At 42.1% G+C, this 24576-nt stretch overlaps 1 protein-coding gene across 1 annotated transcript in view; it reads left to right on the forward strand.

Annotated features, from left to right (window-relative positions):
* Window positions 1-24576, forward strand: part of LOC126373772 (chromosome transmission fidelity protein 18 homolog) — a 64532-nt gene that overhangs the window by 3945 nt on the left and 36011 nt on the right. Inside the window, exons 6-15 of the mRNA XM_050020053.1 lie at window positions 313-382; window positions 954-1082; window positions 2280-2445; window positions 4369-4561; window positions 5351-5496; window positions 5987-6218; window positions 6874-7029; window positions 14052-14196; window positions 16296-16387; window positions 16994-17140. Coding sequence (XP_049876010.1) covers window positions 313-382; window positions 954-1082; window positions 2280-2445; window positions 4369-4561; window positions 5351-5496; window positions 5987-6218; window positions 6874-7029; window positions 14052-14196; window positions 16296-16387; window positions 16994-17140 — 1476 coding nt within the window. The remainder of the gene's footprint in view (window positions 1-312; window positions 383-953; window positions 1083-2279; window positions 2446-4368; window positions 4562-5350; window positions 5497-5986; window positions 6219-6873; window positions 7030-14051; window positions 14197-16295; window positions 16388-16993; window positions 17141-24576) is intronic.

The following is a 24576-nucleotide window of genomic DNA, read 5'->3' on the forward strand; positions in this document are numbered from 1 at the left end:
GCAATTTGACATTTGCGAATATAAAAGTAATTGCGAAATTCAAACAAATGTCAAATAGCAAAATTGATAACATTTCCATAGTCTTAAATATTTGTTTGGTGTTTTGTGAATGTTTATAATTAAGTAGTGGGCGATACGCTGATCCCTTATCACCATAAGGTTCATCATACCCAGCTTACGGCATCGTATCAACAGTGGATGTAAGTTGTCTTTGATTACTTGTGGCTCTGCCCACCCCATTAGGGATTACGGGCGTGAGTTTATGTATGTATGTATGTAAAAATAATTAAGTAAATCATCTATCTATAACAGGTGGCCCTGCTGTGTGGGCCTCCAGGTGTCGGCAAGACGACACTCGCACATCTACTGGCTCGCCTCGCGGGTATGTCCCTTTATGTATACTCTTCAATCAATCAATCTTTAATTTTTTATTGCATAAAAACGTAAACTCGGGACATGTACATACGAATAAAACAAGCACAATAGGCGGTTTTATTGTTAAAAAGGTCACATCGAACCAATTCATTCAAAAAAGCAATATTTTGTCATTTGCTCATATAAAAGTCAGTGTTAACAAATTTCAAATAGCAATATTGACGTATTCAACCGCGCAATGTTAACAAATGTAAAATAACAATATTGACGTATTCAACCTGTCAATGACTTTCAGTTTGTCTTCTGATCACTTCAACACTGGCAGAATGGTCGTATTCCTAAGCGACCCATTGCCTCTTTATTTAAGAGCTGCGTTCTTGTCGATGTAGAAATCGCCATTTCTCTCTTCTTCCCGCCAAATCCTTCACCTCCTGATACGACACGACCTGCACCTTCTGTTTTATTTGTTTCATAAAACATAACCTAAAAATATTGCAATATTGCTTTGTTACGCGATTCGCTTTGATATGGTCTTTTTAACCCTAGCTCTAGTTTTAATGAACACATGTTGTTTTCAGGATACAGGCCAGTGGAACTGAACGCATCGGACGAACGAAGCACGGACGCGTTCCGAAATGCATTGCAGAGCGCGACTCTTATGAGATCTGTACTGGACGTAGATAAGAGACCTAACTGTTTAATTCTGGGTAAGTAGCTATTTACCGCGTATATCACGGATCAACTTACTTTCTAATATTCAGGTGATCAGCCTATGTCCTAATAAAAAGTAGAGATAACATAATGATTTTTGTGATATGTCTCTACCGAGATTTCAACCAAGAGCCTCCGGATCCAACAGGCCCAGTTGTTGATTCCAACACTCAACCACGGACACTTCATAGCTCTATTCAAATATCTCATTCTTGCCTTGTGCCGGCTTATCGTGCGACCGAGACGGATAATCCGCGCGTCTGTCTTACTCCTTAGCGGCTATTTAGACGTAACGTGAGGGGGTGAGGTAAGTCTAGCTCAGCGCTCGATACAAATTGGTGCGGGGCGGAGAGTTACCGTTCTATACGTATTACTCTTACGTATTAGTCTTCCAACAGTCGTGTCAAAGACAAGAATAATCTTCATAGCGTTATCCCTTTTTCACATGATCCGTCAAACATGACAATATTGTTCAGTTAAAGCACACCTCAGACACTTCATACAAACAACCTCGTTTTACACAGACATTACACATTGACGTTATAGTATCCATCTGTGATCCGCGCGCAGCCCTCACGATTAAAGACGAAAGTGAGACCGAGAGGGGGTGAGGTAAACCTAGCTCAGACCCTGGTGGGGAGCGGAGAGTTGCTGTTCTATCTCTCTCTTTATTTAAGAGCTGCGCTCTTGTCGGTGGAGTAATCGCCATTACTCCATAGATAGGGCGTGTAGAAGGGTGGTTGCCCCAATCGCCTTCCGTTCCGCAGTACACCGAGCAATTTCTCAATCGGTGATGTTCTAGCTAGAGCCCTACCAGAATCCAATTCCTCGGCCTCCAACCAGTACTGATACCGCTGCTGCCCGGCATCAGGGGTGCGCTTTTGAAGTAGCAGCGCCTACTCGCTACGTCACAAGATCGTCATAGAACCTAAGTAGCATTAGGTTAGCCCGTCCCAGTGAGCAACCCACTACGTTCTGCTAATCCTGTCGCTGTTTGGTCGGGGACTGCTTATTTTTATATTTGCAGCTAACCATCATATCTAATGGCCGTTCCACTATCCGCCACCTGTGGACCCCGTAGATGGCCTACAGCTCAGCTTACTACAACATCTGGGATGTAGTGGGTGCTGTTCTATACGTAGTATTAATCCTTATTCTATGGCAAAAGTCCAACATAATACTTCAATTTCCAGATGAAATAGATGGCGCTCCTTTACCGACAGTGGAGCTGCTGGTCAAGTGGTGTACGGCTACGGCAGCTGACAGCAAGAAGAAGGGCAAAGCGACCGCTCACCCGCTGCGGAGGCCTGTTATTGCGATATGCAACGATCTTTATGCTACCTCGCTTAGGCCACTCAGGTACGTTGTTTTTGTACGGTCACGAGCATTAATATGTATACACTTTGGTACCATGTCACATTAACTTTTTTGACAAATTTAACTGTCAGAGCAATGTCTGCCTAGAGCAATATAATGTACCCACTTTAGGACTCTGTCGCACTAACATATTTGACATTTAGTGAGACTTACAGTTCAATTTGTCAAAAAAGTTAATGTGACATGGTACCAAAGTGTATATACAGGGTGGCCCAGAAGATCAGGTTCAAAATGAAAAATTAAATAGAGGGGCTCATTAGCTACCAGAAACACCCCCATGTATGTTCAGCAATTATTTACGGTTTAGGAGATATGACCCATTTTGTACCTTTTTCTAGATTTTCTACCTTACTTCAGAAATAATCATTTTGTCGCTATCCCTTACTTAATAATTAATTTATTTTACTTCACAACTTGTAGCGGGCCTACCCACTGAGCGTCGTCCGACACGTGGTCGCCACTCCAGAACCTTTCCGCCCCATCGGCCATCGGCTCTCCTCGCTATGTGCAAGCAAGGTGCGCAAGGTGGACCGACGATCTGGTGAAGGTCGCGGGAAGCCGCTGGATGCGGGCAGCGCAGGACCGATCGTCGTGGAGATCCTTGGGGGAGGCCTATGCCCAGCAGTGGGCGTCATACGGCTGATGATGATGACTTCACAACTATGCCTAAGGCCGTGACCGCTCAATCAAAAATAAATCAAAGTCAAATCAAGTATAAAAAAAAAGTTATCGGAAGTCAAAGTGAGAATTCGACCAAAATTGTTACAGTTGTTAAAACTTCGCCGAAGAATAATAAACACATGAGATTATCATGGACCCTGAAAGTATTTCTAAAAACTGCTCCATTTAATAAGCTTTTAGAAACATCCAAAAAAAGTACCCTCAATACGGGCAAAAAACTAAGTAATTTGACCTCAAATATTGCAAAACAGACAGATTTGAAGGAAAATTTGACATTCTCATACAATGTAGCTGCTTCTTTCAAACGTTGTTAAAGGTGGTCAAAGACACATTTTCAGTTAAAAGTAAATAAAAATCACGCTTATAATCGCTAACAGGGTAGACATAGCAACATTCCGAAGACAAAACTTGCAGTCACTTTTGGTATTCGTATTTTATTGAAGGTACATAGATTTCAAGGAAAAAGTTATCCCCAAACACTGTTGGTGATTCATACTATTGGATACTAAAATAAAATCTGTCTTTGAGCACCTTTAACAACGTTAGAAAGAAGCAGCTACATTGTATGAGAATGTCAAATTTTCCTTCAAATCTGTCTGTCTTGCAATCTTTGAGGGCTAATTACTTAGTTTTATGTCCTTATTAAGGGTACTTTTTTTGGATGTTTCTAAAAGCCTATTAAATGGAGCAGTTTTTAGAAATACTTTCAGGGTCCATGACAATCTCATGTGTTTATTATTCTTCGGCGAAGTTTTAACAACTGTAACAATTTTGATCGAATTCTTACTTTGACTTCCGATAACTTTTTTTTTATACTTGATTTGACTTTGATTTATCTTTGATTGAGCGGTACACAGCCTTAGGCATAGTTGTGAAGTAAAATAAAATAATTATTAAGAAAGGGATAGCGACAAAATGATTATTTCTGAAGTAAGGTAGAAAATCTAGAAAAAGGTACAAAATGGGTCATATCTCCTAAACCGTAAATAATTGCTGAACATACATGGGGGTGTTTCTGGTAGCTAATGAGCCCCTCTATCTAATTTTTCATTTTGAACCTGATCTTCTGGGCCACCCTGTATAATAATGCTCGTGACCGTACGTCGGTAGTTTTACTATAAGACCCCCGAGTGTATTGAGTACTACCCGCTATAAATATTGCGGTTTACTTGAAGAAAGTGAGGTAAAGCTAGCTCAGAATTATTCCTTAATCTATGTCTGTAGGCCAATAGCGCTCGTGGTGCACGTGTCCGGCGTGTCGCTCCCGCGCCTCACGTCGCGCCTGTCGCACGTGTGCGCGCTGTCGGGGCTGCGGGTCAGCACGCACGTGCTGGCGGCCCTGGCGGCGCGGGCGCATCCGGACGTGCGGGCCGCCATACACCTGCTCAGCTTCTTCAAGGCGAGGAATAAGGAACAGGTGGGTGATCTATACATATAGAAGTGTCTTGCACCACAGGTGTTAATGACACCAATATCAAGTGGCATTTTCCATAACAAAAGTATAGAATTGAAAATAATTTAAAAAACATGAATGTTGTGACGGGAAATTCCACTTGATATTAACTCAGAATCATGAGCTGAATCATCCCCCTCAGTATTCATTACGATGTCACTTACACCCCGTTAAAGTACGTACATATAGCCGTACGAGTACGTGTGAGTGTTATTATCAACTGGAATCTCCCGTCGCAAAATGCATGATTATGTGTTTTATTTAATTATTTTCAATTCCATACTTTTGTGCTGGAAAACTACACTTGATATTAACTCAGAATCATGATCAATCATCCCCCTGAGGCTAACGGCCTCCGTGGTCCAGTGGTTGAGTTTAGGCTCACGATCCGGAGGTCCCGGGTTCGAATCCTGGTGGGGAAATATCACAAAAATTACTTTGTGATCCCTAGTTTGCTTAGGACATTACTGACTGATCACCTGATTGTCCGAAAGTAAGATGATCCGTGCTTCGGAGGACACGTTAAGCCGTTGGTCCCGGTTACTACTTACTGATGTAAGTAGTTGTTACACGAGTCATGTCAGGGGCCTTTGAGCAGGGTTCATGAGGTTGGTAATCAACCACACAACCCATACGAGAGAAGAAAATCCCCCTGAGTATTAGGCACTGTCACTAACCCTGTATACAAGAGTTCGTTACACTATACGTTACACTATACGTTACACTATCGGTTATAAATTTTCCATTTTTCAGTTAACAATGGAAGATGTAGAGAATGCGGCGATAGGCACGAAGGACTGCTCGCGTACTATGATGCAGGCGCTACAGGCCATCTTTACCATAGACAACAAGAATCCTGATGTGATGAAGATTGTCCAAGCCGCCGGGGAGTATGATCGGTACGACATTTTTATTATTATTAATAGCCCTCAATGTCAATGGAAAAGGCCTCTCTTCCCTTCTTCCACTGGGCAACATGTCCAGCCCAGTCCCATTTCACGCAGGCAGCCTTTCTCGCAACGTCTGCTATTTTAGGTTTGGAACGCAGCGTGGTGTTTCGGATCCGTTCTATCAATTAAAAACCAAGGATGCTGCATTCCATACCTCCCTGGCAAACCTTGAGTTTGGACTTTTTGACGTCAGTCTGAGCGCCGTAGGTGAGAATGGGAAGAATGCACATGTCTACGACATTTTTATTCAGGCCTGAAAAGTCCTTACCAAACAAAGGACAGTCTCACAAAGTGATTTCGACAATGTCCCCGTCGGGAATCGAACCCGGTCTTCCAGATCGCGAGCCTAACGCTCTAATCACTAGACCACGGAGGCTGTTATATAGTGACTCTCTTACTCTTTATTTTTTTATTATTTTTCTTATCATTATGCCCACAGCTTGATGGACGGTATATTCGAAAACTATCTCTCTGCTCGGGTCGACGCGCGGCTCCACATCGCCTGCGAGACCCTCTCGTGGCTGAGACTGTATGACAGCGTAGCTGCGTGGACGCAACGCACGCAGAACTACTCTCTGTATGGGCTATTGCCGATGTGTGCGTTGCGATGTCACAGCGTACTCGCACAGCGGGCGGCGCCACGGGTTAAGTTTCCTACGCAGGCGCAAGAGGTCAGTCTACTTTTTTTTCATTCTTATTATTTCTCCATATATTTTGCATCCGGACACTCCATTCAAAAAATATGCTAAACGTCTAAGTGCGAGCGAGACAACAGTCCTCGCTCTCCCCCTTACTCTTTACGGCCATTTTGACTAAAGTAAGGCCCAGAGGGGATGAGGTCGGCGCCCGAAACGAATTAGTGCGGGGCGGATAGTTACCATGCTATACGTATTCTTATTCTTTACAAGAATATAGGACCTATTTTTAGCGTGTGTCGTAACTTATTGTAAATTCGCCTCGGAAGGCATTACCTACTTGGGTGGCTGGCTGTCACTCAGTACAAATGTCTTACTGTTTATATACGTAAACTAAACAAATCTAACATCAATTCGTTGTGTTTCACGGGCTTGCTTTTCAAACAGGGAGTACCGGTACGAATCCTGGTATCGAACTTGCACCAATGAGTTTATAATTTATCTTAAGTGCAGTTTTCACTAACACAGTCGGCTCGGCCATTATAGACGGCGATACAGCTCGCCACCAATCACGTTGGTCTAACAAATAGTTTGGTGAGGTGTGGGTACTTAGTTCATCTTGTGATGGATATACCTTTGAGTACCCCAATTGGTATAGTATAGTCGTGAACTTATGTTTTATGTTTAACAGATGTACAGAAAGAAGATGGAACTTGAAAGCATAGTGCACTCAGTATGGCGGGGGTCGACCGCCGCGGTGACCACCACCAGGACCCGGCTGCAGTTGGATATATTGCCCCTACTGCCCCATCTATTGGCACCACACCTGCGGTCTGCTAATGTCCAGGTAAGTGTCTCTATTCTAGGCTAGTTTCCAACTAGTCAAATCAGTTACTTTACTAAACGTCTTTTTTTTTGTAAGGACATTACAGGCTGATCACCTGATTGCCCGAAAGTAAAATAATCCGTGCTTCGGAAGGCACGTTAAGCCGTTGGTCCCGGTTACTACTTACTGATGTGGGTAGTTACATGAGCCATATCAAGGGCCTTTGTCGGTTTAATAATAACCCTGACACCAGGGTTGATGGTTGGGAATTCACCTCACAACCCACACGATAGATGAAGAGAGTACGTCAAATAATGAAAATTACTATGGAATTTGTATGAAAAACCACACTGTGACGTCACAGAAAAATATAAAATTTTATTATGTTTTTCTTTATTATAAAGCTCATAAATAAGTTAAATATTAATTATAAGCTTTATTATAAGCAAGTAATCTATAACTGACCAATAAAGATTTATTATTTATTTAATTAGTATAGGGTCGTGTACTAGGTTCAAGATAAATTATGAAATTCTGATTACTAAATAAAGACACATCTAAAACTAACGAAAAACATTTTCTTTTTTCTATTAAACTTATTTATGAATTTTAATCAAGAAAAACGTAATAATAAGTCCGACATTTTGTCACGTTTTTCTATGACGTCACAGAGTGCTTTTTCATACAAATTCCATAGTAATTTCGTGTTTTGACGTTTAGTAAAAAGTAACTGATTTGACTAGTTGGAAACTAATTAAAGCACATAATAACGGGTTCTTACCGCGTTTAAATGGGGATATGAGACTCCCGATATTTCGACACCACGCGTTATTTGATAATAACCGCGTAAACTTAAAACAATGTATAGTTGGAAACTAGCCTATTGCCACATGGTTTACATTTATACATTAATACTAATTAACTCTTATTATATATATATAAATCTGATGTAAATCACAGTTACGGCATACATAACTTACAAAATATAATTGTCTTAATATAATTGTATTTATTATAAGCAATAATAAATCTTATTGCTTATAATAAATTTTCTTTTGGTCAGTTGTAGGTCTGTCTTTATTCAGTAATCGGAATTTTATAATTTATCTTTGACCTAGGATACCACCCAATTGAAAAAGGGATGCTTAGGTGGTTCGGCTTCGGACATGTAGATAGAAAAAGGTTTATGATGAGGGTATAGAAAAAGGTTTATGAAGTGGTGGAGTTGGAGGAAGTCCTAGAATACGGCGATCAAATCTAAGATGTTTTAAAGAAAGGCCAGGCCAAGAGTATTCTAAACCGGCGAGCATGTATGAAGTCTCTGATGAAGTGGAGGAAGTGTAGGTGGTGAAAAAAAAAATACACATTTTCAGTCTCATAATGAGTGTTTTTTTGAATAAATAAATGACGGGAGAATGGAATATGTCCATGAGTACATTTACCTGGGGCAAATAGTCTCCTTCCAGTCACGTCAAGACAAAGACGTTGCACGACACACCGAAAATGCATGGAGGAGCTATTGGTCAATGAAGGAACATAATGAAAGGCGATTTACTTCTATCTCTAAACGCAAACTCGTGGACATGTGCATTCTCCCAATATTAACCTATGGAGCTCAGACTTGGTCTTTGACAAAGGCTCAAAGGTCCAAACTTCAGGTCTGCCAGCAAGCAATGGAACGCAGCATGTTGGGTGTGAAACGGACTGATCGTGTCAGAAACACCGTGCTGCGTTCTAAGACTCAAATTGCGGACGTGGTCCACGCAGGCGCCAAGTTGAAGTGGGATTGGGCAGGTCACGTCTGTCGGATGCCTAACGACCTGTGGGCTAAGATCACCACAGAATGGTCTCCGAATAGAGACAGACGCAGGCGTGGAAGACCGAGGCGGAGATGGCGCGACGACTTGGATGCTTTCCTGGAAGGCTGGCCGGAGGAAGCACTGGAGAGAGAGTCCTAGAAGAAATGGAGGGAGGCCTTTGCTCAGCAGTGGGACACTTTAGGTTAGATAAGATAAGAATGAGTGTTTTTTTTAGCATAGTGATGTATCAGTCTGCGTATTCGGTCGATCGATTTTGTTCTGACATTAGTAAGTGTTGGTGGCAAGTGTTAAATTATGCGGTCTGTAATTCCGTCCGGAGCCCAGGAAACATACGGTGAGATAGGCATTTGACTTTTTATATGCGAAATGCGGGTAGATTCGTCTCAGTTTAGTCGATTTTTTCCCGATACTGCGAGGGTAGGCGCGCAAAGCTATAAATAGAATGCGCCTACGCGTTGTGACTCAGTTGGCGTTTTGACTTCGTCGTGTGCAGATGCGCGAGCGCAATGCAATTTACATCAAATTCGTCCAGCGAAGATGGCGAGGAATACGTGCCGCCGCGAAAAAATCCACGGCTCGAAGAAGAATCACCACGTGCTCCACCGCCGGTGGAAGCTAACGTCATGATACGCTCGGTCGTGCAAAGAGTGAACGAACAGCTACCACCACGTGCTCCGTCAACATCGAGGTCCACAGCGGACGATAGATTCGAATTATTAGCGCGGGAAGTCGCTAGTATTAAAAGTATTTTGGCACGCACCGTGCAAGCTCCACCTGTCGTGCCTGCGGAACACGCGCCAGCAAAGCCAGCGACCACGTTTGCGGTGCTCGATGACCTTGTCCCGCCCGCTGCACCGCTCTCGCCCGACCCCAAACTAGAGACGCCGCAGACTGTGATAGCTGATGTCACTAAACAAGCGGACCCCTCACGGCTTGCCATAGTCGATACTTTGCAGCATTTTAATGACCCTGATTGGGCGAATATTCGCTATGCCGACACGCAGAAAAAATATTTAGCATCTCCAGCGTTCACTTATCTTGAACTGAATGATGAATTGACTCCTTTCGAGTTGAAGCCATACTTACATAGGTCTCTGGACCAAACCTTTGGCATATTAACCAACATGCTGCTCGCACAGCGCGAAGCGGTACAAGTTGCTATGAAAAATATCTTATCATTACCCGGCGCACCGCCGGAGCTACATGAGAAACTAGTGGCTGCCTTCTCGGCTGGCAGCTCGTATGCCGAGGTATCCAAGGACTTACTGCAAGTTGTGTGCGGACGGCGAGCAGCCGTTATCGAACAACGTCGGGATCACGTATTGTCGGCAGTTAAGGACAAATACCACAAAACTGCTTTGCGGCGCATACCACCCACACGTGGTCATCTATTCCAAAAAGACCAGTTTGCTGACGCTGTTTCCAAGATGGGAGGAGTTACCAAAGTTTTTCGTCGTCCTTACGAATCCGCTGAGGGTCGATACTGTGCAGCTGCAAGGCAGGCTCCTGCCGTTTCACCAACGCGGACATTTCGTGGCACCGCCGGCGGCGCTGGCGCCGCCAACACCCGCTACCGCGCAGCAGCGGCACGCGGCCGGGGGGCCGGTGGCAGGCGCCCCGAAGGAGCGCGAGGACGAGCGCAGCAGCGGAGAGACGAGCGCCCCCGACGCTGAGTTCCGCGGTGGCAGATTGCGACACTTCCGCGCAGCATGGAGTGACAGAGGCGCGCCAGCGCACATTTTGGATATAATCAACGGGTACCGTATCCCCTTTTGTAAAAAGCCTCCTCTGAGGAGCATTAAATCTTGTGTGAAATTTCATATCGACCGCTCGTCGGAAATGTTGCGTGAAATACAGCGTATGTCTGCGCAAGGTATTATTGAGCCGGCAGAAGAAAATGTTGGGTTCGAGTCCCATATTTTTCTAGTAAAGAAGCAGGATAACTCCAACCGCCCTGTACTCAATTTAAAGGCTCTCAATCGTTATATGAAGCCAGGCAAGTTTAGACTCGTCAATATGCATAAGGTACCAGCATTTATACAGCCAAACGACTGGCTAATGAAACTTGATTTAAGTCAAGCATATTTTCATATAATGGTGGCGGCCTCCCATAGACGATTTTTAAGATTTACGTCAGTATCGACATCTAATACGCATGACACTATTGTCTGGCAAATGACTTGCTTACCGTTCGGTTTGGCAACGGCACCTAAAACCTTTGCTACATTAACCAATTGGGTAGCCCAGAAACTACGTGAACTTGGTATCAGGTTACTCGTATACTTGGATGATTTCTTATTGGTAAGCCAGTGCCCTCATCAGCTTCGGGCACATGTACGCCTTGCTAAAGCCCTCCTACATGAGTTAGGGTGGATAATAAACAACGAGAAATCATCCGAAGTTCCCTCACAAGTACTGGAGTTTTTGGGCATTCAATGGGATACCGCAAAGAATAAGAAATCGCTACCAACTAAAAAACTAATACGGCTTCAGAAAACCCTAACTCAAATGATTTCTCACAAAGTGTGGTCCACATTTAAACTTCAATCAATAGTTGGTTGGTTAAATTTTGTCAGTTTTGTAGTGTCATACGGTAGACTGCATTTCCGCAATTTATTGAACCTAATGAGACAATCGGTTCGAGAACAGGTTCCAATACCCGCTACTGAGGCTGGTCGAGCAGACCTGCTATGGTGGAAGACCCATTATAATGACATGAGTGATATCTGGCCGCCGCCGGTTACGCAGTTTATTGTGTCTGACGCTTCTGACTTAGGGTGGGGAGCATATGTAAACGGTTATCACATAAAAGGTACCTGGACAGACTGTGAAAAGCTTCTATCGACAAATATGAAAGAACTGCTTACTATCCATTTTATACTAAAAGAGTTCGCTCCTCACTGTCGTGGAGAAACCGTTCTTATACAAAGTGACAATCGCACTGCGTTGGCATATTTGAGAAATCAAGGCGGAACTCGCTCAGACAATCTTATGAGCCTAACTAGGTCAATTTTTGCCTACATAGTGAAATACCGCATTCGACTTACATTAAGTTATATTCCAGGTCCACTGAACACGATAGCGGACAGCCTCTCAAGATTCGAAAAACTTCCCGAGTGGCACCTCATTCCAACGGCATGCAACGTACTCTTCACGAAGTGGGGCACCCCGTGCATCGACCTGTTCGCGTCGCACAGCGCGCACGTAGTCCCTCTATACGTGAGCAGAGACCTGCGCGACCCGCACGCAGTTCATTACGACGCGTTCAGCCGGGACTGGAGCTACAGCCTGGCTTGGGTGTTTCCCCCTCCTTGCCTGATGCCACAAGTCTTGCTGGCACTCAACCAAGCACGAGGCAGGTTCATAATAATTTGCCCACAATGGTCAAACGTACCGTGGAGAGCCGATCTCAAACCGAGGGCGCTGAGCTCTCCATATACCATCCGACACCTACATCGGTCATTAATAGACACAAGGACAGGCCTGCCACCCCCTCAGGTGGACAAGTTAAAATTGGAGGCATGGCTGGTACAGGGTGGGATGACCTATTACAGGACTGGTCACCCACGAAGAGATCTCTTATAGAGGCAAGTTGGCGCCCCTCTACTTTAAAAACCTACCGACAGGCTTGGACAAAGTGGATCACTTGGTGTGAGAACACAGGAATTAATCGCAAAGATCCTGGTGTCGGCAGTGTGGCGAGCTACTTAGCCTATTTGCATAGCGAAGTTGGTCTCGGATATAGGACAATATTGATCCACAAAACGGTGGTGACTAACTTCTGTAACCCACAACTTGCAACGGTTTTGGGCTCTCATCCTCTGATAAAGCATACACTGAAAGGCATTGCTAACACATCAAACACTAGATCAAAGGTTAAGCCACCTGTTTGGAACCCCCAGATTCTGGTTGACTGGCTTATTAAAAATAATCCACACAAAGAAACCTTATTTGAAATTTCTCGAAGATGTGCTATCTTACTGCTACTAGCATCGGGCCGCCGGGTTCACGACCTCACTCTCCTTTCAGTCGCAGAAGGTCACATCGAATGCGGAACCGATTATATCACACTTTGGCCGATATTCGGATCCAAAACGGACTCATTGACACACCGTCAGTCAGGATGGCGACTCACTGCTGGTGCCCACATCAACATCGACCCTGTGCACTGGCTGCAGAAGCTGGTGTCGGCTGGGGCCGCGCGGCGTCGGCCCGACTGCGGCAGCCTGTTCGTGGCCACGTGCGGCGAGCCGCGCGCCGCCAGCCGCGCTGTCATCGCCGGCTGGGTGCGCACCGTGTTGCGGGATGCCGGTATCGATGAGTCACCGGGCTCGCTTCGCTCCGCTGTAGCATCCCTTAATTGGGCTGAGGAGGTCCCGATTGACGAAATACTTGCGAGAGGTAATTGGGCTTCAGAAAACACGCTAGCAAAATTTTATAGAAGATCGTTAGCCCAACCTCTGTCAAGTGTCCCGTCTGTCGCTTCATGTTTTCAACCCATCTAAATTGTTTGTTTTCGTACATAATTGATCTCTAGTACAGATCTCAATTAGTTATAGTGAGAAGCACTGTTATGTTATTACACTTAATTAATGAATAAATATGCATTGATCATTTGTTTTGTTTTGTTTAAAATGACACAGTAGCCTGTGAGTTGTGTAGAGGCATTAAGGCAGTTGTTAAACCTAACAAGTACCTAACAAAACTTTTGTTATCATTTTCGTGTGTAATGTCTAGTAATAGACCACTCATTGCTAAACAGCTATGTACAGCTTACCTTGTAAATAGCATATGCTACATAATACATGTTGAGTTTTCGTGTCATTGGGCATTCGATTTTCCCTCACCATGCGATAATAAACACGTCTCACCGTATGTTTCCTGGGCTCCGGACGGAATTACAGACCGCATAATATACACATTTTTCCTAAAATAAAAATGATTATTATGCGTCTATTCCGTCCGGAGCCCAGGAAAACCATTTCTGCATGGTGATGACGCAACTGAGTCACAACGCGTAGGCGCATTCTATTTATAGCTTTGCGCGCCTACCCTCGCAGTATCGGGAAAAAATCGACTAAACTGAGACGAATCTACCCGCATTTCGCATATAAAAAGTCAAATGCCTATCTCACCGTATGTTTCCTGGGCTCCGGACGGAATAGACGCATAATAATCATTTTTATTTTAGGAAAAATGTGTATATTATTGATCTATTTCCAGCTGTGCAGTGAGAGCGAGCGCAGGTCGCTCCGCACATGCGCGGGCGCAATGTGCGACTACGGGCTGCAGTACGTGCAGCAGCGTACGCCCGACGGCCTGTACGCCTTTACGCTGGAGCCAGACGTATATAAACTAGCCTTTTTTGGTAAGCATCATACACAATGGCCTCGATTCCTGCAGACACCTCTTAATTTTACTTTAAGTTTATTTATTTATAAAGTACAACCACATCACATATATAAAAATATTTTACATTTGACAATTACGGCGTACATAACTTATACAATTAAGGGTACTTAAGTATTTAAAAATAAAGTAAAATTAAAATTACACATCAAACTTAAAAATTAGAAATTAGAAAAATATAAGTATAAGTAAAAAAGTAAAATATAAGTAAGTAATTAATATCTGTTGAGCTAAGTTATACCTGTCATTTTCTTATCCGCCGAAAAGGAAAGGGACGGACGATTGACAGCTCTTAATTTTAGGATGAATGAGTACATTAATGAATAACCCGAATCAAAAATGCAAACCAGTATGTAAACCGTTTGACGTAGGCTGTCAACATAATCCTGTCGGGTTATTGGCCAATGTAAAATTTTTAGACGGTTGTTTTAGATTTGTGCTTAAAATTGACGCGTGTTCCATAAATTTTATGCTTGTTGATTACCCGTCCCTTTCCTTCTATACGGATAAGAAAATGACATAATATAAACAGCCTATATACGTCCCACTGCTGGGCACAGGCCTCCTCAATCAACCGGAGGGGGTATGGAGCATACTCCACCACGCTGCTCCAATGCGGGTTGGTGGAGGTGTTTTTACGGCTAATAGCCGGGACCAACGGCTTAACGTGCCCTCCGAAGCACGGAATCATCTTACTTTTACGGACAATCAGGTGATTCAAGCCTAACAATGACAGATATAACAAAATAAAATTAGATAGTGTTTACAGGAATTAGCACCAGTATCTCGCCAGTTTCCCCGAGTAAGCATAGGTGTATAGTATACACAGCCACTCCTCGCCAGCTATGTTTAAGTCCCATGTAATAGGGGACGAACCCATTGCTATTAGGCCGGGTTACCACGGAGACGGGCGGAGATGGAAACGCAGCCAGGGTCACCATGAAAACCACGTCCAAACATCAATTCAATCTCATAAAGTCGTATTCAGCGGTATAGAACCTCCGGGTGAGAGCCTTCAGCTCTCCCCATTTGTCCGGCCAAGTAGTTAATGCCATCTGCGGCAAATCTACAATAAGTCACGTTAAAAAAAAAGGTATAGAACCCGAGTCGGTATTCGAACTCTTGACACGCGTTTTCCGATCTGGGCTACCACATTATCACTATCATTTCTTGTTATTTTTTAAAGTATAGTTCACCGTTCCGTTCTATACGTATTATTCTATCTATGATATCATATCAAACCTGGCTGCAAGTTGTCTTTTGATTTCTCGTAGCTCTGACTACCCCGTTAGGGATTACGGGCGTGAGTTTGTATATGTACTAACTTATACATCATCATCATCATCATCAGCCCATTAACGTCCCCACTGCTGGGGCACGGGCCTTCCCTATGGATGGATAGGGAGACCGGGCCTTAAACCACCATGCGGGCCCAGTGCGGATTGTTGGTTATTAACGACTGCTAATGCAGCCGGGACCAACGGCTTAACGTGCCTTCCGAAGCACGGAGGAGCTCGAGATAAAAAAAAACCTTTTTTTGTGGCACCCATCCTATGACCGGCCTTTGCGAAAGTTGCTTAACTTCAAAAATAGCAGACCGAGCGCGTTTACCGCTGCGCCACCGAGCTCCTCACTAACTAACTTACTAACTTATACATACATACAAAAACTCACGCCTATTCCCCACCGGGGTAAGCAGAGACTAGAGAGACTAGAGACTATGGAATTCCATTTGCTTCAATCCTGACATACTTCTCTTCTTCCCCTTCTCCTTCGATCTTCTTTAGTTTTATTTTCTCTTCTTCTCTGGCTGTTTTTGTAGTAACTAATATACAGGGTGTTCATCATCATCATCACAGGGTGTTAGTGACATCGTAACGAATACTGAGAGGAATGATTGAGACGATGATTCTGAGTCAATATCAAGTGAAATTTCCTGTCGGAAATTCATAAAAAATTTCGTGTTTTTTTTATTTTTTTTAGTTTTTGTGACGGAATCTTTGAGGGCGTTATCGTTACGATGTCACTAACACCCTGTATTGTGTTTTTTTCCATCAGGCAATGAAGAGCGTGTGCGACCGCCTCCAGCGATACGTCAGGCGTTAGCGCGCGAACAACAATTGGAGATGATCCGTCGAGCAGAGGAGATGGTAAACTAGTTTTTATTGTAATAATTTCAGGATCACACTCTACTAACTTCATCATCTCCCTAGGGTCCGCTTATCTAACCTTAACATTTGACAGGTACGGTTTTTTACAGAAGCGACTGCTTTACTGACCTTCCAATCTACGAAGGGAAAACCAGCCCAATACAGTTTAGGTCACATACCTCCGAAAATGCATTTCTCGGGAATGTGGGTTTCCTCACGATGTTTTCCTTCACCGCTGAGCACGTGATAATCATTCATGATCCAAACATGAATTCGAAAACAAAATCGACAATCATTGGTTTAGGCCTGTGCTGGATTCGATCCTGCGACCACCACACGAAAAAGTATCATGAATTTTGCGACGGAAAATTCCTCTGGATATTAACTCAGAATTATGGTCTGAATCATACCCCTCAGTATTTGTACACTCTGTATATGGGATAAAATTCAGAGTAACCAAAACTTCGTACAAACGCTCACGCTCAGAAGCTATAAACAATATTTGTAGTAAGTTCGGTATTCAAATTTTGTATCCAGCGTTCTATAAAACTTTAATCCATCGAATGTTTTTGAAACATTGCTAACAACATTTTTCTGTATCCGTAGGCCAGCAGAGTAACTCCAAGAACCACGTCGGAAGCAGACAAATCAAAAACTACAAGGAAAGGTGCGGACCCGAAAGACACCAAAGAGACGCGTATACCTAACCACCTGCAAAGACTCAATCCTAAAGCCATCGAGAAAACACCACAGGTTAGTCTAAACATTATTATGTAGTAGTTTTAGGCGGATAAGACGTTCGTTACGTAAAAATACGATTCAAAGTGTAACTGTTACCTACTGAATAAATGTTTTTTGTTTACCAGCATTTACAACAACTGCCCTCCACCCACTAAAATACAATTAACTTACCTCCAAACACAATTAACTTACTAAACTTAACTATACTCATCATTTAAAACTATATATACACATACACACGCACCCACAAATACTACTGTTTATTCACTTCTTATGCCATCATGATTGTTTTTATAGCACTTACACGTGTTTAGGGAAACTTAAAAAATAATATTTAAATCGAAAAAAAAATCTGTTTCGGACGGGACTTGAACCCGCAGTTTTTATCAAGCCGAGACGAGGTGAGGTCTTAATGAGGTCTTAAGGTAGTTCGATACGGTTAGCTAGGCGCTCAAGCGTCAATTGATGGCGTTGGTGTCTTAATTTGACTTAATTATTTAAACAAATATTGATCTCGTTTTTACGATGATTTAACAGTATATTCTGTTAAAAAACAAATTCACGCAAATATATACAAAAATAAATGCCAACGAAATAAGTTTCAGTGTAAAATTAAGTGGCGTGTGCCTATATTTGAGTAAATAAACTAGTATGGAAATCGAACCACCTTAACTCTTACACCACCGGGTCTTCCTGTCCATGCGAAATTCTTTCGATCTATGTATTGTCATTATGTCGCCACCGCGCCGGAACTTTTTTTAAATATTTTTCAATTTAAATTTAAATTATTATAGTCGCCTTATAGTGAAAATCTCCTAAGTCTTTTTGAACTATTAAAAATTAAACCGACTACAAAATCTATCAAATAAAAAGTGAAAAATATTATTTTGTTAAACACATACATACATAAACTCACGCCTATTTCCCTTCGCGGTAAGTGGAGACTATAGAATACCATTTGCTTCGATCCTGACACACTTCTTTTGCTTCCTCCACATTCATCAATCGCTTCATACATGCACGCCGGTTCAAGATATATATTAAATGATATTTTGTTAAAGACAATGTTAGATCTAAATTATGTAGTCGGCGCAACCGGCAACCTTCATTACCTGCAAACCTACAAATACGCCACCGTGGTTACTTATGACAACGGGTGGAACATGCATCTTTTTATTTGCGAAGACTTCTTCTAGGTTTGGACACGTAGAGCGGATGAAGGATAATAGAATTGCGAAAGCAGCGCGCGAAATAAAGCGAAATTTGATGGTAGGGCTGGCACAGGAAGACCTAAAACGACTTACATTGACCAAATTGGAGATATCCTTAGAAAAGGTTTAGTACGATCTACTCTGAACCGGCGTGCGTGTATGAAGCGATTGATGAATGTAGAAGAAGCAAGAGAAGTGTGTCAGGATCGAAGCATATGGAATTCTATAGTCTCTGCTTACCCCGGTGGGAAATAGGCGTGAGTTTATTAATGTATGTATGTCTTCTAACATTTTTATTAACAAAACTTCGCAATAGACATGCTAGTTAAATTTTTCAATACAGTCTGCAGATGATTAAATAATTCTGTCTAAATTAGGAATCACAGCGTGATTTTTGTGATATGTCCCCAACCACCTCACCGGAAATCGAACCAGGAACCTCCAGATCGAGTGACCAACGCTTGTACCACTGTACCACGGAGGCCGTTATCTCAAATAATGGGTCCACCTACCACTAGTCCGTTAATAACTGGGTATTGATACTAGATGGCGTTACTTGTGTCGCGGAGATAAAACTATTCAAAACGAATAACTACTTTATGGTCTATACTATAGACCCTACTACAGAAAATAAATTTAAAGCTCACGTGAAGCTTACTTTATGTAAAAAAGCTTATTATAAGATTAATGACTACCTAAATGATAAAAATGTCTGGTATTGAATGTGTTCCTCTAGTTATTAAATAACTTTTAATGTATATCCTAATTAAAGCACATTGGGAGTCTCATATCCCCATTTAAACGCGGTAAGAACCCGTTATTATGTGCTTTAATTATGATAATAACCGCGTAAACTTAAACACCCATCAAACCGCAGTGGAGCAGCGTGGTGGAGTATGCTCTATGATTCCCGATGGGGACATTGTGGAAATCACTTTCTGAGACCGTCCTTAGTTTGGTAAGGTCACTTCAGGCTTGAATCACCTAATTGTCCGGAAAAGTAAGATGCAGTTGGTCCCGTCTATTAGCCGTAAAGAAACATCTCTGCCAACCCCGGTTGATTGAGGTGAGGCCTGTGCCCAGCTGTGATTATGTATCACAAACTCGCATTGGATAGTAACAAAACTTACAAACTATTTTTTTTTTTTCGATTCATTCATTACGAACGCTAAGTTTGAAAGAATAATTCTTATAATTATTTTAGTTTTTTTTTATTCTAAAGAACCTTATTAAAAAAAACCTTTTCAAAACGTTGTCGTAAATTGATTGAATCTCGTCCAAACACTACGTAACCGGGCCCCATACAGCCTACTAATGGTGTTGTCATAAAGAAACTCGTTAGAGGCTGAATGCGCGCCTAGATTGCAGTTTACTCGACTGATGGAATATATTACCGCATACCATGGCAACACACAGGAACTTAAGTTTCTTGACACTACTTGAATGTTGTTTTGGAGCAATGAGATTGATCATTTTTACTCACGTTCGATATATCATCATCATCTCCCAAGCATTATCCCGTTTTTACAGGGTCCGCTTACCTAATCTGAAGATTTGACAGCTCCGGTTTTTTACAGAAGCAACTGCCTGTCTGACCCCCCCAACCCGCGAAGGGAAAACCAGCCAAATACAAGTTAGGTCACATACCTCCGAGAATGCATTTCTCGGGAATGTGGTTTTCCGCACGATGTTTTCCTTCACCGCTGAGCACGTGATAATCATTTATGATTCAAACGTGAATTCGAAAACAAATTCGATAATCAATGGTTCAGGCCTATGTTGGATTCGAATCTGCGACTTCAAAGTTAGAGGCATGCCTTCTACCAACTAGGCGACCACGGCCACGGTCGTTCGAGATGTCATGGAACAAAAAAAAATACTACGTATAGAATGGAAGCTCCGCTCTACATAAATTAGTTTCTCGAGCTAGATTTACCTCACCCCCTCTGAAATCTCACTTCAGTCTAAATGGTCGTAAACCGTTAAGGAGTAAGTGAGCGCGCGGAAACTGTCTGTCTCTCTCGCACTTATGCATAGCTCGCCAGTAGGGCTAACATGCACAACAAGATAGAATTATCGATAGATTCATTGAGTTTTGTCGAAATCGATGTTTGATTTTTTTCCCTAACATGATTGCCACGTGATTTTTTTCGTATTTTGACAGATATGCCTTATTTGGGGTGACATAGCATTCGACAAAACGCCATAATTATATCGTTAGAATCGATAAACTGACCGTGACACTTATCACGTTGCGCATTTTAGCTCTACAGGAAACTTGCAATTCACTAGTATGATAAGGTTCCGTGGTCAAATATTTTAATGCGATAGGCTTCTAAAGTGGGTACACTCATGACTGCGTCTAATGAGGAACTTTCTAATCGACGTTTCCCAAACACATGATAGATGGGGTTGTTCACTTTTAACGATATAGTTAAGTACCTATTTTCTCATTGCTGGGGTATATAATTATTGAAAAATGTAATGATATGGCAAAAGGATATAATATATATGTCGCAGGGATATTATTATGATAAAATTATTTTTGTCACTTCACTGAACCAATTTAGGGATTTGTTCAATTCACTAGATTTGTTTAGGGAAAGCATAAAATCGTGTTGTTATTTTAACATCCTCCGTGATTTGATCAAATCCCTTAGGGAATTGATCAAATCCCCGTTTTTATCATATCCCTGCGACATATATAAAACTAATTTTGATATTTGGATCACATTATGTATAGAACGATGTTGCTGTCTATATTGCTTCTCTTTATTTTGATCAGAACAATAATGTGTGGAAGTTGTAATTGTAAAAGATAAAAGATGCATATATGTCTGTTATCCATGAAATTAGATGTTTAAACGAAGAAAAAACTTAACAACGCCATCTATCGTGTTTTTGGGGAATCCTATATGAGTTAAGCCCTATCGCAATGGTACACAGTGGTTCGAGTTCGCACTAATTGAAACCATGTTTGCTAAATCCGGGCTGGTATTGTGCGAGCGTGAAAGCTCAGCTCATCTTGCCATAGACTATAAATATGGAAGACAGCTATGACAGTTTATTTAAAATTTCATTCTGATACCGTAATCCGGGGTAATTTAAATCCATAATTGACAATACCATACATAATCTTTGAAATCGATAATGTTTTAACATGTACATACATACTTAAACACACGCCTATTTCCCACCGGGGTAAGCAGAGACTGAAATTCCATTTGCTTCGATCCTGAAACACTTCTCTTGCTTAAGGCAGTTTTAAAAAGTAAGAAAGGCGGGTCGATGGTGCAATGTCGGTCGGGTTAGAGGATTTTGTTAAAATATAAGGAATAAAGATATTTAAAATATCCCGTGTTATTTCTATATCCCACAATTTTGTGTCTATACTTTACTGGGGATACAAGCGTGAAGTTTTTATGTTATGTGTTACAAACTTTGCCTCGTATCGCGTCTACGCTAGCAGTCTATGCGTTTGAAGCTGGCGCGCAGTCACGTAATCACGGCAATCTCGCTGGAACGCGCACAAAAAGAAATAATTAACCTCTCCCACTTGTCATCTAGCGACACTTTGAATGTCTGCTGTGAAACACCCGCTGAAAAAAAAGAGTAGAAATTAAATGAGGGCGCTGTTTTTCACCGACTTTTAATAAAGAAGATGTTCTAGGCTCAACTTGCTATCTTTTTCTGTATGTAGTTGTTACAGAGCGACATAGTCAGCAGTGACTAAGCTCTTTAAATAAAGATTAAAAAAAAATAAAGAATATGGTATTTTCGATCCGTATGCATCTAATATTGTAACCAGTTAGTCTAAGTGGGCTTCTAAACACATGTACCAATTTTCATAGTTGCATGTATGTTTGTATAAGAGGTTATGACCATAAGTGCGTAGAGTTCGCAGGTTGCCATTGCCACTGCGAATAAATAAATAATTAAAAACGTTTCCAACGAAACAGACACAATAAATGTCAAAAAATATTTCGAAGCTATTACTCTAATTATAGCTTCCATTATTGAAAAACCCTTTCAAAACTCCACGAGTAAAGTATCAGAATCTCATGAAAAAAAATTAAAATCGTGAATGTCAAGGAAGCTTTCGTTTTTTAATTCCCATTAAAAGTTCTTGCTTGCTTAGACTTTGTCAATATTTTTTGGCGTCTGTCCGTCTGATGGCTTGTAAAAATATGCCAAGTTCTCTTGGCGAAAATTAAAATTGTGATATCAACCTGTTTTGTTTTTGAGCTCTAATATTTTTTTTAGTTTATATAAGAACCAAATCTAGAGTAGAACAAAATTAATATCTTGAGAAGAGTTTTGAAAGAAATTAACTTCTGTGTTTGAATTATTACTACTCGTCCACAAATTCTATGACTTGTGATGCTATTTTGTTTCTTTACCCCTTCTTCTTCTATCGTGTGGGCTGTGAGGTGGATTACCAACCCCATCAACCCTGGTGTCAGGGTTTTTATTGAGCCGCCATAGGCCCCTGACATGACTCATGTAACGACTACGTACTTACATCAGTAAGTAGTAACCAGGACCAACGGCTTTCCGAAGCACGGATCATCTTACTTTTGGACAATCAGGTGATCAGCCTGTAATGTCCTAACCAAACTAGGGATCACAAAATGATTTTTGTCCCCACCGGGATTCGAACCCGGGACCTCCGGATCGTTAGCACAACGCTCAACCACTGGACTTATGTTACGTACGTAAGTTCCCTTCAGCCGTGTACGTAACTAGTTTCGAAGTAAAAATAATTATTCTTTGTTCGAAATTGGTTTCGACACGAGAAGTTATTAAAAAAACGAAAAAAAAATATCGGATTTTTCTCGAAATTGCCTTTTGACAAACAAACATAAACTCACGCCTGTTTCCCACCGGGGTAAGCAGAGTCTATGGAATTCCAATTCCTTCGATCCTGACACACTTCTCTTGCATTCTCCACATTCATCAATCGTTTCATACACGCATGGTGTTTGACGCTTAATTTTGCCTGTGCAGTGACCAGTATGTTTTAAAATATGGTTTTATGTATATAAATAAAAAAAAATGAAGTAGAACTTGGCTGCACCGCGTCGTAACGAGACGTCGACCACCAACCACCAACCACCCCGGTAAATACAATAGCTAATCACAATAAAAGGGTTGCTCGCCTCTCTATTAAAAACTCACTAAGAATTCCGACGGAGGGTAGCTATCTGCCCGACGGACACTGAATAAGCATTTTTTTTTTTAATGTTAACCATTGAATCGGAATCGGGAGCCGTGGTAGCCCAGTTGGTAGAACGCTTGCCTCTCACTTTGCGGTCGCAGGTTCGAATCCAGCACAGGCCACAGGCATAGAATAAGGAATAATACTACGTATAGAACGGCAACTCTCCGCTCCCCACCAGCGTCTGAGCTAGGTTTACCCCACTCGAACATAGTTTAGACTTGAATCGTATGGCGTTAGAGGAGAATTTTATTGCCATACTGAATAATTGTGATGGGTTGTGAGGTGGATGACCTACTCATCAACCCAATACTATTAGCATACTACGTATAGAACAGCTCTCCGCTCCCCACCAGCGTCTGAGCGAGGCTTACCTCACCCCCACTCGAACATAGTTTAGACTTGAATCGTATGGCGTCAGACGTCACACACACAGATGCGCGTGTACGATAACGTCAATGTGTGATGTCTGTGTAAAACAAGGTTGTATGAAGTCCGGGGTGTGCCACAGGCCAATATGAAAATCTACGGAAGAGAAGAAAAAACGCGCGCCATACAAGTCTGAGCAAATAGTTCATACTTCAACTTAATATTGAATTCGCTCGCAAACTTTACTACATACGGATCTCCGCGATAGTGTAATAAAAGGTTGTTTTGTGCATAATAACCTCAAAATACAAGCCTTAACCTCAATATCGACTACGATGCAAGAAGATCCCTCCTTAAAATCTTAATACGATCGGCTATTTATCAAAAAAATACTTTTGTGTGCAGTATCTTACGATAATATTGCAGCCTGTCACATAAAATACACATTGCCGGTAAAGTGGCTATGGAATTGGAGAAGCAGTAGAGCTATCGTTGGTATCTGTTTGTAGGAGGAGCAGTGAAAGAGAGTGGGGTTGAACCGGCGACAGCGGTTCTCATACAAAATGCGTGCCGTGTGAAAATCTGCTCAGTGTGCGTCGCGGGTAGGTATTTGATTTTTCCTCTGAGTTTTTCCTCGCTAATGGGCAGTG

Source organism: Pectinophora gossypiella, chromosome 16 (assembly GCF_024362695.1).
Source record: "Pectinophora gossypiella chromosome 16, ilPecGoss1.1, whole genome shotgun sequence".
In the NCBI taxonomy this organism is placed as follows: domain Eukaryota; kingdom Metazoa; phylum Arthropoda; class Insecta; order Lepidoptera; family Gelechiidae; genus Pectinophora; species Pectinophora gossypiella.